Below are 19,196 nucleotides of genomic sequence, written 5' to 3'. Positions count from 1 at the left end.
TTCTGCAAACTCGCAGTGATACGATGCAATCTGCTGGATTTCCTTAGATATATAAAATCTTTTTACTGACTGGAACAATGAACCTCACTGCAGGGTTTAAAAAAAAGGATCAAATTGCAATGTATTGACTTTGAACCTCTTTATATGATTAGACTGAATTTTCTGCATAAACGTTGGAACTGTTTGTCCATATTTGATGTGAATAGATACTTTATTATAATTTTATGGCTTTTAAACACGCCTTTCCGTGATAAGTCCATGATTTATAAAGTCGCAGCGTCACGGAAAAAATTTGCTTATAAAAGGAAAGATGAAAACTTTTTGTAAATGTATTAAAATAGCACATTAATTTAGCTAATTAAACAAAGGAAATTATTTACATTTGTAAAACAGTATGTATGTAGTACATACATATGGGTGTGTTTGTGTACATATATATATATATATATATATATATATATATATATATATATATATATATATATATATATATATATATATATATATAAATCAAGCGGCAAAGCTTCTATGCAACAGAAGTTTCAACCAAATCCCATTCATTCTAGGCCAAATTAAGATTTCTTTCAAGGTTTCCAAACTACTGGACAGAATTATTTTTTAGGATTAATCCGCTGAATCCGGTTAGGCTTTCTACGCAATCCGGCTTTAAAATCATAGCCCTGACATCTTTATAATCTGACATATCTCCCTGTAGTTCTGCTCCAGATCCACCCCAGCCGTCCGCTCCTTGGAGGCAGCGCCCCGTTAAATCGGCCGTTTTCCGGAGGGACATTTGAACGGAGTTCGGAGGCGACTTCAGTCTTCGTGTCTGGAGCGGAGCGGACAGATCAGCAGGAGCAGCAGCCGCGATGGACGCGTGAAGTTGTGTGTTTTTTAAAGAAAAGGTGAGGAAAGAGGTGCTTATAGTAATCCGACTGAACGCAGGTTTGTTTAAAACGGATTTTCCGTCTGATTTGTGGTCGGCAGGAATAATGAGTGAAACATTTTGCTGTTTCAGCTGAAGGCTGCAGCCATGGAGCTGTTCAAGCAGCACAATGTGGAGGATTTCTATGAGATTGGAGAAGAACTGGGCAGGTGTTGACACAATGTCTAACAGCTCTGGTCTGCATGGACAAATAGCTGATTATTAATCTTTGTATGATAGATTATTATAATTAAACTAACTGACAACAGGTTTAAACTCACCACAGTCTGTTCGTCGGTCCGCAGCAAACTCTGGATTTCTGGATCTTTCGTAACGGAACGGAAATCCTTTTAATGAGTTTTCTTTTACATTTTTAATCATAGACATTCTGTGTTTTGTTCTGTGATGTTTTTATAACACCAAACTATTTTTGCATGCCAGGCTGCATTAGATCCAAAAGTAGGTTGTTGCAGTGCTGGTTTCCCATCTTGAAATGTTGCCATTTCTTTCCCCAACACCTAAATCCATTCATGGAGGACAATAAGCCACGAAGACTTGCAGGTGTCCAGCAGGTGTCCAGCAGGTGTCCAGCAGGTGTCCTGACCTGCAGTACAGGTTGTCTTTCTCCCGTTTCCAGTGTCTTGATTCTCCAGCGCTGGTCAGGACTGTAGCCAGGCTGGTCCAGCAGCCGGACCCTCCAGGCCTTTGGATTCCAGTTTTCCATCGTCTCGATGGGAAATACTGGACCTCCCTGGAGAAGATGTGGTCATGAAAGCAGCTGATGCTGCTTTTTGAAATCTCTGCAGGACCTTTCTGCATTAAACTCCCAGGAGGAGGAGATATGAGCTATAAGAGCCCAGACCATGATCCGACCTCCTAACATCACGGAGCCCAGCTGCAGGAACTGGATCCTCCTTTTCTACCAAACATCTGGGGAACTGATCCATCTGGTCCATGATGGTCCATCCCAGAAGCCTCTGAGCCCAGATGAGCTGAACCTCCTCTGAGGAGAACATAAGGCTTCTTTTCCGCTCGCTGAAGGCTGTGAATGTAACTCTGGGTTGTAAAGCTGGGTGAAGGTTCTCCAGGGTAATCCCTGCTCCATGAGGTTCTACCTGTTGGTTCTGGATGCAGAGATTGCTGAAGGATCAGAAGCTTGGGCTGCTCCATGGACAGTTTCCAGGTTCCTGCAATGGTGTCTTGATGATCTTCTGTGAGGAAGATATCCAGATCTCCTCCAGCCTTTCCCTGGGGACAGTGGCGGTTCTAGACCAAATTTACCAGGGGGGCCAAGGTGGGGCCAGTGTTTTTTCACAGGGGCACAAAAAAAATAAAAAAAACCAATAAAATGGCAATATTTAACTGTGTAATAATATTAAGTGAGCCACTTGTGGCTCTGGAACTGCAGGTTTCAGACCCCTGATCTAGCAGTTGAAGACTTTTCCCCGAGATCAATACAGCTAAAGCTAAACGTGAAACATCTTAAGTTTTAAATTCTTTTTAGAGTAAAACTGTATAGGTAAAAAATAATAATATTTTTCAAAGTGACCAATCAGTTATGGTTTCTTTGCCATTGCAAATAATTATGAGAAGTTTATTTAATATCATGTCTTTAGTACAAGGGCCATAACAGGGCCAGGACTATTTCTACAGGGGCATGGGCCCTGTTGGCCCCTGTCTAGAACCGCCCCTGCCTGGGGAACCTCATCTTCCATCTCTAACATTTCTTTAACTGGAGATCATCTCAACATCTCTGCTCTGACAACATTCAGACGTTCGTGGATCGTTCAGGATAATAACCTTGTGGACATTAGAGTCTGAAATGCAGGAAATGATTCATATTATTCTTTGTCTTTCTTAAACAGCTGCAGCTAACATAAAAAGCGATGAAATAGGTTATATAACTCTTGTGGTTTTACTACATATTTGCAGCATTTATATAAAGGAGCCTGAAACAGTGTGAAAAGCATGAAGAAGAATTAATAATTTACCCTTTTATGCTAAACTTACAGTGTGACCTGAAATATATTTGAATGTGAGATCAGAACAACGGCTGAGAGTCTGATCTCTGAACCAAATGTTCTCCTCTAACTGAATCATTAACTCCACATAACTGCAGTTTCCTGCGTCTGCAGGAAGTCGTCTGTGTCCGTCTGGACGGGCAGCTGCATGTGTCCTTTGGTCTCTGACCAATGCTCAGCACGTCCAGCTGCTTTTTAAGGCCTCCTCTATCTTTAGCAGCAGCTCTCTGCAGACCAGGGTGTTGGGTTACAGGCGGTTCAGCCGGGGCCGAGGACGCAGCCTGGTAGCAGGGTGAAACAGTCATGTGTGGCCTGTTTGCATATTCACTGCATGTTTTCTGTCCCTGCATGTCAGGCGGACGCTCTGTGCAGAATGTGTGCCGCAGTAAAAATAGAAGTGAGAAGGACGGAGACGGACAGATGATAATCAGAAACCAGCAGAGCAGAACATCAGGTGGAGCGTGAAGTCAGCTCAACCAGTGAATCAGCTGCATTTGTCACCTGCTTCTGTGAAAGAGTTCCTGCCTTCACCAAAAAGAGGAAAAAGTGAGAAAGTTTTCATGTGTGCAGCGCCCCCTTCAGGCCATTCCTGCCCATTGGGAGACCTGCACCAGGGGATTCATTCTTGATTCCTGAGAACTTAACAGGTCTTTCTGGCAGGATGTGCTGGGAGGTGAACCTTTGCCCCAGCCTCAGGTCTTCTGCAACAGGTTTCAATTAAATTTTCAATTAAATTTTATTTATTTAGCGCCAATTCATGAAACACATCATCTCAAGGTTCTTTAAACTCCATCAGATCCTCCAGGTTGGTGAGAAAGTTTCCTCTCTAAGGAAACCCAGCAGGTTGCATCAAGTCTCTCCAAGCAGCATTCACTCCTCCTGAAAGAGCGTAGAGCCACAGTGGACAGTCGTCTGCATTGTTGATGGCATTGCAGCAATCCCTTATACTGAGCATGCATGAAGCGACAGTGGAGAGGAAAACTCCCCTTTAACAGGGAGGAGAACCAAGATGATCCTGGATGTAACTCCAGGGTAATTCCTGCTCCGTGAGGTTCTACCTGTTGGTTCTGGATGCCTTCACCAAAAAGAGGAAAAAGTGAGAAAGTTTTCATGTGTGCAGCGCCCCCTTCAGGCCATTCCTGCCCATTGGGAGACCTGCACCAGAGGATTCATTCTTGATTCCTGTCAAATGTTCCAGGAATCCAGATCAGGTGTTTGTTTTTCAGCCAAATTACTCTGACCTCTGGAGCAGGTGGAAAAAGATCATTGTACCATGGTGCTTCTGAGAACTTAACAGGTCTTTCTGGCCGGATGTGCTGGGAGGTGAACCTTCGCCCCATCATCAGGTGTTCTGCAGCCGCTAACAGGTTTCAATTAAATTTTCAATTAAATTTTATTTATATAGCGCCAATCCACAACACATCACTTCAAGGCTCTTTCCAAAGTCAGACTCCATCAGATCCTCCAGGTTGGTGAGAAAGTTTCCTCTCTAAGGAAACCCAGCAGGTTGCATCAAGTCTCTCCAAGCAGCATTCACTCCTCCTGAAAGAGCGTAGAGCCACAGTGGACAGTCGTCTGCATTGTTGATGGCTTTGCAGCAATCCCTCATACTGAGCATGCATGAAGCGACAGTGGAGAGGAAAACTCCCCTTTAACAGGGAGGAGAACCAAGATGATCCTGGATGATCATCTTGGCGGCTGTGAACCGGAGCTCACAGCCGTCCCTGCTGATTTGGGCCGGCTTCAGTCCTGCCTCCTCTTGTCTGTGTTCCAGTGGCCAGTTCGCCATCGTGAAGCAATGCAGAGAGAGAAGCTCGGGTCGGGAATACGCCGCCAAGTTCATCAAGAAGCGGCAGAGCATGGCGAGCTCCCGAGGAGTCCGGCGGGAGGAGATCGAGCGGGAGGTGACCATCCTGCAGCAGATCCAGCACCCCAACATCGTCACTCTGCACGACGTCTACGAGAACCGCACGGACGTGGTGCTGATCCTGGAGCTGTGAGTGACTCCCAGCCGCCACCAGCAGTAGACGGTTTTATACCCGCCTGTGTGCTGCTGGACTTTAATCAGGGCTAGAGTCGTCCCTGATTAAAGGGGAGAGGAAGGAATCCGCCTAGTTTGGGTTTAACATTTAGTTTGTGCACAGACAGTGGAGGAGGCACGCAGTGGTTGTTGTGGAGTTATTTCCTGAGTTTATGCTGCATTCAACAATATCAGAAAAAAGCATATTGATAAAATAGAAAACATATTGATCGGTAATGATAATTGTCAACAAATGCACACCACATATTTTAAGTGCAGCCCTGATCATTTTATGCTTTATTTTTAGACACAGAACACAAGCACTGAATTCAAATTCAACCCTTTATTTAACCAACTTTTTACCAAAACTATAAGTAAAAAAAAAAAAAAAAAAAAGGAAAGAGCGTGCTCTCTGAACTCTGAAGGGGCGGAGCTTGGATCCTGAGTCTGCGTTTTGATTGGCTGGGAGGATTAATAACTGTAATAAAAACCTACTTGATTGACTGGAATGTAGAAGGAAGGAAAACTGTTATTCCACTGAACTTTTTATTGATCCTTGAAATATCTATCGATATTTATCTTTATTGCATTATCGTCCAGCCCTAGTTCAACGTCTTCATTTTCCTGCCAACGATCGGCACCGCTCCAGGGTCGTCGTGGAGTCACCAGGATTCCTCCCTGCCAATAGCACCACGGCTCTGAGGAGTCGGTTATCCTCCCTGACATTTACACCCAGCCAGAGCCCAACTGGAATATCCAGAATCACTGGCTGCTGCAGAACCAGAACCAGAGCCAGAACCACCTGTTCATTTAGAGAGGGGGAGTCAGAACCTTCTGTAAGGTTTTATCTTTCTGCAGCGTCTCCTGTAGCAGATCTGACAGGTTAAACAGAACCTTCAGGTCCAGTTTCTCCAGAACCACTCTGAGGTAAAATCTCCTAGAAGGGAATGAGAGCGGGCGTGTCTATCTGTCTGCACTCTGCTCTGATTGGACAGAACACAGGAAGTCCTCTATCAGTGAGATACACCCTGGCTGGAAGGAGACAGATCGATGGAGAAACCGTTTAAATCCAAAAGGTTCTGAATATGCCACCGGGTCAGAACCATCATCGCTCTAAGCTGAACATTACTGTTGATTTCAGAGCAATTTCTCAAGGGCAGTTTTTAGGGATGATGCCACAGAAAAACCACCAGAGGGTAATTATTCTACTCATGCCGGGTCACAGGGCGCCTGGAGCACGTCTCCAGCGGTTATGGGGCGAGACGTGCGGTCCACCCTGGACGGGTCGGCAGATCAGGGCAGCATAGAGACACTCAGGACAACCATGCAGGCCAAAAAAAGACCAGGAGAGCCCAAGAAACCCAGCAGGCAGGTTTTTTGGACTGTGGGAGGAAGTTGGAGTACCTGGAGAAAAGCCAGACATGCACACGGAGAACGCAGAAAGATCCCAGCCCAGGATTCAAACCCGGAACCTTCTTGCTGCAGGTCAACAGAGCTACTGGGCAGCACAGTGGACACGGTCACAGCAAGAAGGTTCGAGTCCCGGGCTCGGCAGCGGCCTTTCTGTGTGGAGTTTGCATGTTCTCCATGTCTGCGTAGGTTTTCTCCGGGCGCTCCGGTTTCTCCTCCCACTACAGACATGCTGCTCAGGTCGGCCATTAGAGGCGGCACGCTCAGTCGCAGCGGCTCAGGCTGACCCTCCAGCTGATCTACAAAATTTTGTAGTATGTATAATGAAAGATAAAAAGCGTCTTAATCTTAATCTACCAGCTACTCCACTATGTGACCCACTGGCAGGGTTCTGCTGGTGGGATGCCTGAGGTGAGGAGCTCAGAACAAGCCTGGCTTTTCTCACCTATTTCTCTAAAACACCAACAGGGGGCAGAGGTTTGTAGCAGAGGAGCTTTTCCACTCAGCGACTCTGTTTGTGTCGTCAGTCTGTTAACTGTTAACTGTGTGTTGCTGTAAACAACATGGTTTGCTGCAGATTCAGCAGACGGACCCAGTCTGGTGAGCGGTGTTTGTGTTCCAGGGTCTCAGGCGGGGAGCTCTTTGACTTCCTGGCCCAGAAGGAGTCCCTGAGCGAGGAGGAGGCCACTCAGTTCATCAAGCAGATCCTGGAAGGCGTGAACTACCTTCACACCAGGAAGATCGCCCACTTTGACCTGAAGGTTTGTCCCGACACGACCCGCTGCTGCCTGGCCCACCCGGACGCAGGAGGTGTGGTCACATGGAGAGCTCAGGACCTGCAGTCATGTCCCAGCTCGCCGTGATCCGTCACAGACACGGCAGATTAGCAACACTCCTACACTCTTTTGTTTTACGTTACTGTATAGTAAACATGAAATTCCCCCATTTATGGACAAATGATTATTCTATTGTAAGAAAACAAGAACACAGAAAATCAGTCCTGAAAACGATCTTCCAGGTCGGACCAGACAACTTAAAATCCATCTGATGCAGAAGCCAAGAGTCGTTTGTAAAGAAAGGAAAACTTATTTATTGGTGACAAATCAGCCTCATCAGTCTAAAACACATGATTATTGCCACTTGAATAAAAAAAATGTTCCTCTTTGATTTCTTAAAACCAGCGTGCAGACATAAATTAATGAACAAATATCAGGCCTCAGCATCACTCAACTTTATGCTACTTTTTTAATGTAACAATTAAAACTCTTTAACTTGTGATAGAAGCTCTATCATCAAGCAAACCTTTTATGGAAAGCTAAAAACAAATGTTAATTCTTGGATTGTTTCCTGAAACAGTCTGAAAACTGCTCAGTTCTGCAGCAGAAAGCAGGTTTCTGTTGCACCGTTTCAACTTTAAAGGGGACATATCATGTTTTAGTTCTTTTTACATTAAAATCGTCCAGTTGTGATCTATAGAAAGGTGGACGTGCAACAATTTGGTCTGAATTCCTCGTTATTGTTGCCCCTGTTTTACCTTCAATCTGAGAACAACTCGTTTTGTGAACACCACACTTTAAAATGAAAATGAAATAAAAACATCTTCAGCTCTTCTGACGGATCCATGGATGGATGATATCCTTGACCAGGAGGAGAACATCAGGTTGAGGGTTTGCTGACACGTAGGAACTCCTGACGGCTGTTTTCTTCCCTGCTGAGTCGGTTTTCTGAGTTTTCTGTCAGGAATGTTTTGAGAAAGCAAAATAAAAAGTTTTGCTCATCATGAATCTAAGCTGGAGTAATCATCTGTCTCTGCAGCCAGAGAACATCATGCTGCTGGACAAGAACGTGGCGCTGCCCAGGATCAAACTCATCGACTTCGGCCTCGCCCACACGATCGAAGCCGGAGTCGAGTTCAAGAACATCTTCGGAACGCCGGAGTTTGTAGGTGAGACGGGTTTGGTTGTTTCCTCGTCTCCGGGAGCAGAACGGAGCAGCAAGGATGACGTTAAACGATTCCTGCCAGGCTCTTTTAGTGAATTAAATCCTCTCAAACCTTTAAGCTCTTCTTGAGATCAGGAGGAACATAGTTTGACGTCTCAGGGCCTGAAAGGCTCTCAGGTCACTGGGGTCCAAACTTTATGCCATGGAGGCCAAAGTGTCAAATCAGAAGTACAAGAAAGAAGAATTGAGACGCAGCATGATGAATTAGAAAGCTTTAATGAGAAGAGCCGACTTAGAGAGCCAGGATGAAGCAAACAGGGCGCAGGGACCGGTAGGCAACGAAAGAACCAAGTGACTTAAATAGAGCAGAGAACAGGTGCGTGCAGGCTGTAGGCTAAACGAGGAGACACAGGTGAGTGGGATCCACTAATTAACTGGTGCCTCTGGCTGAGGGAGAACAATTAACAGGGAAACACCAGGAAGAAACTAACATAACCTATCCAGTAATATCCAATAATGCAGAGTAAATAAATGAGAAAACCAGAACGTGACTATATGACAACACTAAGAAATGCACCAGACAATAGTTAGCATAAGGAAATTAACTAATATGGCAAGAACTATAGAACATAATAAACAATAAGGAAGGTGCTGAAAGACAGGAACACAAAACCTACAGATCAGGGTTAGACTCTGAGAGACAGAACCAGCTGGACCATCTAGAAGATGAAGATGGTGGCAGCAGTAGCTCAGATGATCTGCCTCCCCTGATGATGTCACAGCTAACAGAACGCCACACCAGGTGTACCTTCTATGAAGAGAAAAATGACAGAGAACAAAAACTTAAAAGATGAAATAACAACAAACAATGCAGAATGGAGAGCAGTAGGAGAACTCAGCAGAGAGAGAGAGAAATAGACCCTGATGTCCTCCAGCAGCCTAAGCCTATAGCAGCATAACTATAGAGGTAGCTCAGGGTAACATGAGCCACTCTGACTAGAAGCTTTGTCACAAAGGAAAGTTTTAAGATTAGTCTTAAAAGTAGACGGGGTGTCTGCCTCACGGACCAAAACTGGGAGTTGGTTCCACAGGAGAGGAGCCTGATAGCTAAAGGATCTGCCTCCCATTCTACTTTTAGAGACTCTAGGAACCACCAGCAGACCTGCAGTCTGAGAGCAAAGTGCTCTGTTAGGAACATACGGGGTAATCAGAGCTCTGATATATGATGGAGCTTGATTATTAAGGGCTTTATACGTTAGAAGGAGAATTTTAAATTCTATTCTTGATTTAACAGGAAGCCAATGAAGGGAAGCTAAAATTGGAGAAATATGATCCCTCTTGTTGATTTTCATCAGAACTCTTGCTGCAGCATTTTGAATCAGCTGAAGGCTTTGAACTGCATTTTGTGGACTTCCTGATAGTAAAGAATTACAATAGTCCAGCCTTGAAGTAACAAATGCATGGACTAGTTTTTCAGCATCACTCCTGGACAGAATGTTTCTGATTTTGGCGATATTCCTGAGGTGAAAAAAGGAAACTCTGGAAACCTGTTTAATATGGGATTTAAATGACATGTCTTGGTCAAAAATAGCACCAAGATTTTTTACTTTATTACCAGAGGCCAAGTTAATGCCATCCAGATTAAGTGATTGATTAAGAAGTTTATTTTTTAGTACTCTGGTCCAAAGATTACAACTTCTGTCTTGTCAGAATTGAAATGCAAGACATTTAAAGTCATTCAGGGAAATTGGTCTTTCTGCACCGTTCAAAGCTTCTTCTTAATTTTTTTTTTAGCTTATTTCATCTCTGCATCTCCAGAAAATCCACATCTAGATCAGTGCTACTGCTTCGACCATCAGCCTGGACGTGCTGTGATTTAAAGACTTAATCTTATCAATCTCATCTAATCTGCCCATATTTCTGTCTCGTTTACTGCTTAAGCTCCAGAGATCGTGAACTACGAACCTCTGGGGCTGGAGGCGGACATGTGGAGCATCGGAGTGATCACCTACATCCTGCAAGTGAAGCACAAACTCTGTGAGCAGAACGTCTCCGGCTGCAGGCGGCGCCTCACAGAGCTAACGGCCAGCGGCGTCTGTTTGGTTCCAGGCTGAGCGGGGCGTCGCCGTTCCTGGGGGAGACCAAGCAGGACACCCTGAGGAACATCACAGCCGTGAACTACGAGTTTGACGAGGAGTTCTTCGGCCACACCAGCGAGCTGGCCAAGAAGTTCATCAGCCAGCTGCTGGAGAAAGACAAGAGGTAATGAACGAGGTGTGAGCTCCACACATGAGGGAGGCGTTCACGATCTGAGGCGTCCATTGTTCTGTGTTTGTCTCCTAGGAAGAGACTGACCATTCAGGATGCCCTCTGTCACCCATGGATCAAGGTAATCTGATGCTTTACTCGCTTCCAGCAGATGATTCTCTTCACAGGAGCTGCTGCCCAACAGTCTGTAAATATGATAAGATAGATGAGATAAGATAGGCTTTATTGATCTCACAATGGAGAAATTCACTTGCCACATCGGTTCATACAAGAAGGTGCAGAGTAGGGAAGGTGCATTCAGTCATCTTCATATATACAATGGATCAAAAAGGATACAAAAAAATACAAAAAAATAGAGATGGGCATATGCTGTCTTATTTACATACATAGTGATCTATATGTATATAAACATATATACATACTTGTATATATATATATATATATATATATATATATATATATATATATATATATATATATATATATATATATATATATACGCCTACATACATACGTACCTACGCGTATATATGTGCATATACATTGTATACATTTGTACATATATACATACATGTGTACTGACTTATGTTCAGGTGGTAATAGCAGCAGAAGTCACTACATCAGGATTATTGCACGGGTTGTAGCCCAGTGTATTAATTAGAATATTGCACATTAGTTATTACTATTGTGGTTACAGTTATAGTGCAGCATTGTAAAATCTGATAGCAGCAGGGATGAATGACCTGCGGTAGCGCTCCTTTTTACAGATTGGATGTCTAAGTCTGGCACTGAAGGAGCTGCTCAGCTCCTCTACAGTCTGGTGCATGATAGAAAACAGGAGATTAGCCTTCAGTCAAAATGGTTTTAGTTCATGTTTCTAGTTTCCAGAAAAGGGCTTTAAGTAAATTTGTTTCTGCACAGATAAGATTCTTTCAGAATGTGACGAACAGATCTCCAGGGTTCCTGAAGCTCCGTCAGAGATTTTCTTTGTCTTTTCTAACTCAGAATCATTTAGCCAGAAAAAGGCTCCTGAACTGAAGTAATGACCCAGCGATCCACAACAGACGAGCGATCGGACATTTAGGCTCGCTGTTACTGGCAGCCGGTCACTCGTTCCTGTTTATTTATCTGAACTGACGATAAATCTCAAAGACGGACAGAAAACCATATCTGAGCTCCAACAGGGTCGTTTCCCCCTAACTGCTCCGAGGCGCGCCGAACAGTAAGCCTTTCTGGACCTGTTCCAATCAGAAGAGTCAATGGTTCTGATCGCTGAAGTCCAATAATCTAATCTGATGCTGAACCAATCCACGTCCTTCCTGATGTGACGCACCGCAGAGCTCCTGATGAACGATTACCGCCCGCTGCGTTCGCTCTGATCATGATGAAGAGCTTCCAGAGGCGGGTCAAGAACCACATCAGCTCCAGACAAACGAGATTGTCTTTGACTTTGGGGAAAATCAGCCAAGTCAACCTCCCTCTCTGTAGAAAGAGGTGAGGATGCACTGACCAGCTGCATCGCTGTCTGGTTTGGGCCTGCAACGCCTCAGAAATGTGCAGAGAGAGGAGAGGACAGCGGAGAGAATCACCCCTCCATCCATGACGCTGCTGCAGACGCTGCCTGACCAGGGCTCAGACAACCAGAGACCCCTCCCACCTCCACCACACTGCAAGAAGGGAACTAAAGGTAAGTCATATTTTCCTGAAATGAGTGTATTTGTCCTTGATTTGAGCAGGCAAGTTAGATTATCTGCCAATTGAATAAGATTTCTGCACTTAAAATAGTAACATCTCATCTCCATCTTTTTATTTTAGGTGCAGCACATCTAATTATCTGATTTTAGGGCTAAAAATACTAATTCCATTGGGAAATATTCGTATTTAACCGTTCAAATCAAGGACAAATACACTGATTTCAAGAAAATTGTACTTACTTCCAGTTCCCATTCTGCTGGCCTCACAGGTGCAGCTCTCCTGTGGTTCTCGGGCTTGAACTAGGCCAGGTGAAATATTCAGGGTGTGGCTCTCTTTCCTATCCCACGTGTTCCAGAACCAGGAAGCCTGTAAGCCCTACATAACGGACAGCTGCAGAATACGACCACCGGCAGGTAACAGCGTCTGACGAGACGTCACCTGAGTCTGCTGACTGCAGGATGCTGCAGTAACCGCCTGATAACACAGTCGCTCCACTCCTTATGCCACTACCTTCGTCTGGAGGTTGTTTCAGGAGTTCCGGCTTCCTGCAAACAGAAACCTGTCAGCCTGTGGACCAAATTACATCCAAATCAGATCATTTCTGGGTTTTAGCTCTGAAAGACCTTCAGATCCAGACCAAATTACAAGAAATCCTGAATCTTTTGGTACAGATGTTTCCAGTCTGGTCAGTTAGTCAACGAAGTTTTTTACCGGGATCATTTCTCACCTGTCAGTCAGATGGAAGGCTTAGGAATCCTGGAAAGCGTATTTAGGTTCAGCGATTAAAAAACGATCCTTATTAACGAGGGTTTTCACAGCTTAGTTATCTGCTCTCTAAACTCTTCTTCTTTTGAACCCTTCAGTCCAATGAGCTCAGAGAAGAAGGTAAAGCCCAGGAGCCAAAGAAACGGGAGCGCCGGCAGCTGAAGACCAAACGCCTGAGGGAGTACACCATCAAGTCGCACTCCAGCATGCCGCCCAACAACACCTACGTGAACTTTGAGCGCTTCGCTCAGGTGGTGGAGGACATCGGCCAGATGGAGAGCTCCTTCCTGGGCCTGGCGGCGGTCCGCGACTCTCTCCAGGACGACATCGACGCCTTGGTCTCCATATACAACGAGAAGGAAGCCTGGTACAAGGAGGAGAGCGAGGCGGTGCGACACGAGCTCTCCCAGATCCGCTACGAGTTCAGGAAGGTGGAGGCGTCCAAGAGGAGCCTGCAGGAGGAGGTGCAGGCGTTCAGCGGCAGCCTGGCCGCCGTCAGCGGGCGTTTCCAGGAGAGGCAGGGTCACTTCGACGCCCTCCGCCTGGAGCTCAGCAACGAGCTGAAGTGGGTGCAGGAGGTGGTGGGCTCCCTGCCGGCGGACGGAGGAGGCGGAGGCTACCCCGGCTGCAGCTTCGCCACCGTCTTCAACAACGACGTGAACGAAGCTCTGAAGGAGCTGCTGAACCGCTCCTGTGGAGGAGAGCTGCTGTCAGGGATCAACCTGGACCTGACTGAGACCGGACAGCAGCGCTAGGATCCTGGACCCGGGTCCAGATTCAGAGGCTGGAGCCAGACGGAGCCTCCAGGCAGATTCCCAGCGTTCAGATTCCCCGCGTGGACATGACGTCCTCTGGTGAGACACCGTGGACGTCGTGGTCCAACACCAGCCAGGACAGCGATGCTCAGTGCAGCGTCTCGCTGGTTCTGGGTCCATGAAGGCGGGAAGGTCTGAGATTTCATTTCATTATTTTCCAGCTTTGGATAAGTTTGGAAAAATAAAGGTTTGGAAAATATTTGTATTTCTAGATTTTATTCTCCATCCCACTGTTTAAATGTTCCTTCCTCCCTCCCTCCTTCCTTTATTCCTTCCTCCATTTTTCCTTCTTTCCACCTTGTTTCCCTCCATCCCTTATTCTGTCCTCCCTTCCTCCTTCCTTCCTTCTTACCTTCCTTCCTCTCTACATCCCTTCTTTCCTTCCTCCCTTCTTCCTTCATATCTCCCCCTTCCTTCATTCCTTTCCTCATCACTCCCTCCATACCCCTCCTTCTTCCTCCCTTCATACTTTCCTTCCTTTATTCCTTTCTTCCTTGCTCCCTCCATCCCTCCCTCTCTCTCTTCCTTCCTTCCTTTCTTCCTCCCTCTTTCTTTATTCCTTCCTTCTTTCCAACTTGTATCAACTTGTTTGTGACGCACAATTCACAGAACCTCAGCAGGAATAATTATGGACTGTTGTGGTTGAGGAAAATACCGAATACAGAAAAGTTATCTTGAAACATCTTCCTGTATTAGAATAAACATCCCGACCGATGTCTGATGTTTGCATGCAGGGAGAATCGGGTCGGCTCGGGTTTTTTTCTTAACATCTAGCACAGAAGATCTGAAACTCGTCAGGTAGAAGGTTGAAGATGTCCGTGGAAGCTGGCGGCTCATTCTTAGTCCCACTGAGTCCAGATTAATCTGCCCTGTTTATCTCTACAGGTGATCCGAGCTGGACCTTCCAGGTTCTGGCCAACCAGAGTCCATTTCTTCCTCAACAGAAGCTATAGACAACCTTTTGTTCCTGTTCAGTTCTCACATCTGGACCTGGTCTGGTTCAGACATCAAAATGTGGTTTTGTTCATCTGTTTCCAGACCATATTTGGTTTCCTCAACGGGTTCAAACATCTGGAACCGAGCCTTAAGAACATTTGGATCCATTTCCACCGTGCAGGTGGTTCTGAAGCTGCTGCTGTTGGGTCTGAGGAACAGAATAACAGCAGTTTAACAAAACTAATCAGCGAGAGCAGGAAGTTAAGCTGCAATGTTAGAACCTCTATCACAGAAAATGAGAGCCTAAAAATACCAGCGTGAGCTTCGAGATAAGACAGGAAATGTTCCTGAGGCCGGCTCTCTCTCAGGCTGCGTCGGCCTGATAACCACAGGAGCCTCTTCACGTCCCCACAGAGTCCGTTCCTGTTGGTATGACGGCGTTGGTCCTGCTGGACCTGAAGTGATGAAGAACGCTTCCTGCCTCCGTCCTCACAGTCACACTGGGTCACATCAGCCCTAAAACCAGCTCTCTGCTATTTACATCTTTATTTCACACATTCCACAGAAAATCACCAAAGTATAAAACTGAACACAAACAGGCATATTCCTCAGTGCAAATACAAACATGTTACATGTGCAACATAGCAACAAAAACTAATGTCATTAAAAACCATCAATGCACCATTTTTATTGGCATTTTAACGCTTTTATGTAACATCTCTTCCCCACTTCACTGCTGTTTTCAAAGTGCTTTATGAATAAAGTTGGCTTGGCTAAAAGTATTCACTCCCCTCGTTCCAACCAAAAACTTCAGTGTCTTTTATTGGGATTGAACGCAGGTGGCAGCATCATGCTGCGGGCTGCTTTTCCTCAGCAGGGAACAGGAAGCTGCTCCCAGGCTGCAGGAGACCCAGTCTGGGGCGGAGCTCCACCTTCCAGCAGGACCACCACCCTGAACATGCAGCCAGAGATATTATGGGATGGTTTAGAGCACATTCATGTGTGAATGCACACATTGCATGTCAATACTGGATGGAGTCTGACTGCTGTAGATGTTAACACCGGAAACAGATAATGGAGTAAAAAGTGCTTAGAGAGTTAGAAGCAATAGCCTCACGATTCAGCTTCCTAATAAGCTTCCTCTGAAGTCTCCATTTGCTGAAGTGAAAGGAAGCTGCTGTAAGTAAGATGTTGTTGTTTTTTCTTCTAATGGGCATAAAACAGTGTCAGTGTGGCATTTCATATTTTTGTTCGTTGCAGCGTCTAATTCCATCTGCACTTGAAAAATAATTGTTTTTGCGTGATTTTGGGGAAAGCAGAGAAATAAATACTAAAGTGAAACAGTAAATTCTACATTTTACTGGCATTTATGGACGTATTTCTATGTTTCTAATCTTATGTATACGTTTTGAATGTATTTTAAACAGTCTGGAAATTCAGAATTCATCTTAAAAGTCGGAATCTGTGTTTCATGAATTTGATTGTAAAGGAAAACAGTAAACTCTACATTTTACTGGCATTTATTGACATATTTCTATAATTATTAAACAATTGTTGAATATGGATTTAAAAAACTATTATCAAATTTCACAATATGGCTCATTCTCATTTTATTTTTAGATTTATTATTTATTTAATATATTCATATTTGGTCCGGGAATTCAGAATTCATCTTAAAAGTCGGGTGATTTTTTGTTTTGTTTTTTGTTTGTGTTTCATGAATTTGATTTTAATCTTTTTATTTGGACTGGGGCCGCAGAAGCAGACTGGGACCGACAGGCGGAGCAGGGCTGGGGCTTTGCGGGGGGCTGAGCGCACTCAGGGCGGCAGAAGGTCCCGGAGAAGCGGCGGGTGGAGCGGCACCTTATCAGAGACCGAGCCGCTCCCGGTGCTGCTGCCTGTCTGAGATGAAGCTCCGCCGGGTCGGTGTCTAAGCTCAGCACACACCGGAGGAAGAGGAGGAAGAGGAGGAGGCCTTTTACCTTAACGGTGAGCGAGCTTTATTATCAGAAGTTAGCTTCCGATTCCGCTGTTTTTGGACCGGACCAGATGATGGAACCATAAATTACTTAGACAAGTGAAGGATGAGATGAATGAGCAAATATTATATAAGTATTTTTTTATTTTTTGCTGGTAGAACATCCAATATTATTGGGTCTTGTGTGGACTCGCCCTGGAGTTTATAAAAAAATGTCCCCTCTGTAAATAGGACATTTTTAGTGGTGTTTTGGCATCCAGAGCAGAGCACCTCGCCCTTATAGCAGTCGAGGACCAGCTTCACGGAAGTACATTCATTTTGCAGCATGTCACAAATTTGTGTAAATTACTCCTACATAAATAATCCACTTTGAAACAAAAATCGTTCCAATCTTGTTTACGCATATTGTACCAGACTATGTCGTGTTCACTGATTTTGTCTATGTTTGTCTTTCATTTTGGCGTCTTAAATGTCCCTATAGGCTTGCCGTATTGTAGACCGTACGTGCCAGGGATTGTGGGAGTTGTAGTAAAAAGATAAAGGGAGTTTACAGCGACCCAAAACCAAGCTCCGAGTCCAGTCTCCTTTAATTTATGTGGTGCTGTGAAGCGAAGGTTAGATCGCTGGCAGCCATGGGACTCGAACCCACGCCATCGAAATAAAAGGGGATCAGAACCAGACATGTAGGCGCTTGTTGCCTGCAATACGGCAACCGTAGAGGGACATTTCAAATACCAAAATTCCAGACGTAAACAGACAAAAAAAAAAAAATAAACAAATGAACACAAGTCTGTTAACATAAAATATTTTGTGGGGTTTCATTTTTGTGAGACGGGTTGAAGAAAATAAGTTCAAGAAGACAATAAAAGAGAAACAACCGTGTCACATAGCCCACAGGTAAATGTTGTAATCATGATTTAAAACTGTTATATTCCTGTGTAACCATAACAATTCTGATTTCAAATCCACGTAGATTTAGGTTTATTTATTAACCATTTCATCGATTTTAGGCCAGAGCTAGTAAATCTCAGTGCGCAGGTCTTTAAAAAAGAACGAGAAACGTTGATTCTTTTTATGATCTTTGCTTTATGAATAAAATTATGTGGACTAAAAAGGGCGGAAGTGTCCTTTAACCGCTGGGCTGAGTCGGAAGCTAACTTCAGCTAGTAGCCGTTAGCCTCTGCTGCTAGCTCGGCTCAGCGCTGTGATGCAGCAGACAAGCAGGCTAACTCTGACCCGAAACGGTCTGCTTTCATAAGGCGGGACACTTTGGACCGGTCTACATGCGGGTAGCGTATTTCACCGCCTCTCTCCTGACCTCTACTGAAAGGTGTCATTTCTCTGTTTAGCTGCTTTTATGTGCTCTGCTTGTTTTGCTGTGAAGGAGCTAGCTAACGTTAGCAGCAGCTGCAGCAGCAGCAGCGGCGGTGGTTGGTTAAAATCTGGATTTTCTGGTTCCGCTAAGAACCAAACTGTCATGTTCTGGTTCTCAACGGAACCCGGAGAGGCTGCTTAGGGTCCTTGGACCAACGGCGTGTCGGTACTCGGCTCCAGTCCGCCGCGGAGCTGTCAGATTTGTGCAACACGTCAGTAAGGCTAGTAACAGGAACCAGGGTTCTGGAAGCTGTGCAGCCGGGTCCTGGGTTCCTGCCAGATCCAGAACCGAGATGCAGACCAACTACGGCTGGTCACGGCTGTGTGTTTCTGTTGGTGAGGGATCTGCGGAGGTGATGGGCTGTGGGTGCAGCGCTCAGAGCTCTGACCTGGCCCTGGTACCGGTGTTGCATAACCAGCTCCCTGCCAGCATTTGCCCTAAAGAGCCTCTGAGCGCAGACTGACGCTGAAACCAGCGGATACGGACCAGCTGCTGCTGCTGCTGGCCGTTCAGAGACCAGGAGGAACATTGGCTCCGTTTCTGCTGCCCTGACATGGGAACCTGGGCTCCACTGGACCCTGAAGGTGTGCTGTGCTACCTGGCACCAATGGGGCGGCACCTGTCCTAAAACCCAGCAGGTGGGATCTCTAGGTGGAACAAAAATATACTTGACTGGCTTCAGATCAGGAGTTTGGAGGCCAAGTCAACACCTCACACTGGTTGTGCTCCTCAAATCATTCTTGAGCACCTCTTGGTTTGTAGCTGAGTTCTTTATGCTGCTAAAAGTCAAACGGTGCGTAGGTTAAATATTCACCCTCCTTTTTACTTGTTTTGTCCTGTTCCGCCGCTGACTTCTGGGTATTCAGCAGGGACGTTATGTGACAGAGCAACACAAGGTTGTGCTTGATTGTGAAGTGAAAGGGAAATTATATGCAAGTGCTTTTAGAAAGTTTTAAACAGGCGTGGAAAAGAAAAATCTATAAACTAAGATTGCTTTTAAAAACATACGTGATGGCTTATTTTTACCAATTCGCAAAATTCAGAGTG

General features: G+C 45.2%; 2 protein-coding genes across 15 annotated transcripts in view; both read left to right on the top strand.

Annotated features, from left to right (window-relative positions):
• The first annotated feature begins 720 nt into the window (after positions 1–720).
• dapk2a (death-associated protein kinase 2a) lies at positions 721–14,021 on the top strand. Of its 3 annotated transcripts, none has more exons than XM_036135828.1 (9): positions 725–945; positions 1,019–1,095; positions 4,721–4,942; positions 6,999–7,137; positions 8,192–8,321; positions 10,259–10,334; positions 10,427–10,579; positions 10,661–10,706; positions 13,144–14,021. In XM_036135828.1, exons 2-9 carry the CDS (start codon positions 1,034–1,036, stop codon positions 13,798–13,800), a joined length of 1,485 nt encoding a protein of 494 aa, XP_035991721.1. In that variant the 5' UTR covers positions 725–945; positions 1,019–1,033; the 3' UTR covers positions 13,801–14,021. The 3 variants fall into 3 exon arrangements, with proteins under 3 accessions (XP_035991722.1, XP_035991721.1, XP_035991720.1); XM_036135827.1 differs by having other exon boundaries at positions 731–905; XM_036135829.1 differs by lacking the exon at positions 1,019–1,095 and having other exon boundaries at positions 721–905.
• Positions 14,022–15,691: 1,670 nt separating this feature from the next.
• Positions 15,692–19,196, top strand: part of herc1 (HECT and RLD domain containing E3 ubiquitin protein ligase family member 1) — an 82,807-nt gene continuing 79,302 nt past the window's right edge. For 8 of the 12 annotated variants that reach the window (XM_036135825.1, XM_036135819.1, XM_036135822.1 and 5 more), the window contains exon 1: positions 17,942–18,063. The gene's annotated coding sequence lies outside the window, so the exon portion shown is untranslated. Of the gene's footprint in view, positions 15,976–16,555; positions 16,786–17,650; positions 17,672–17,941; positions 18,105–19,196 lie in introns of those variants that run through there. The other 4 variants (XM_036135816.1, XM_036135826.1, XM_036135818.1 and 1 more) reach the window with 4 other exon arrangements.

The sequence above is a fragment of the Fundulus heteroclitus genome, chromosome 4 (assembly GCF_011125445.2).
Source record: "Fundulus heteroclitus isolate FHET01 chromosome 4, MU-UCD_Fhet_4.1, whole genome shotgun sequence".
NCBI classification, from domain to species: domain Eukaryota; kingdom Metazoa; phylum Chordata; class Actinopteri; order Cyprinodontiformes; family Fundulidae; genus Fundulus; species Fundulus heteroclitus.
Note: the sequence above shows the minus strand (reverse complement) of the source record. Positions and strands in the feature narration are given on the sequence as shown.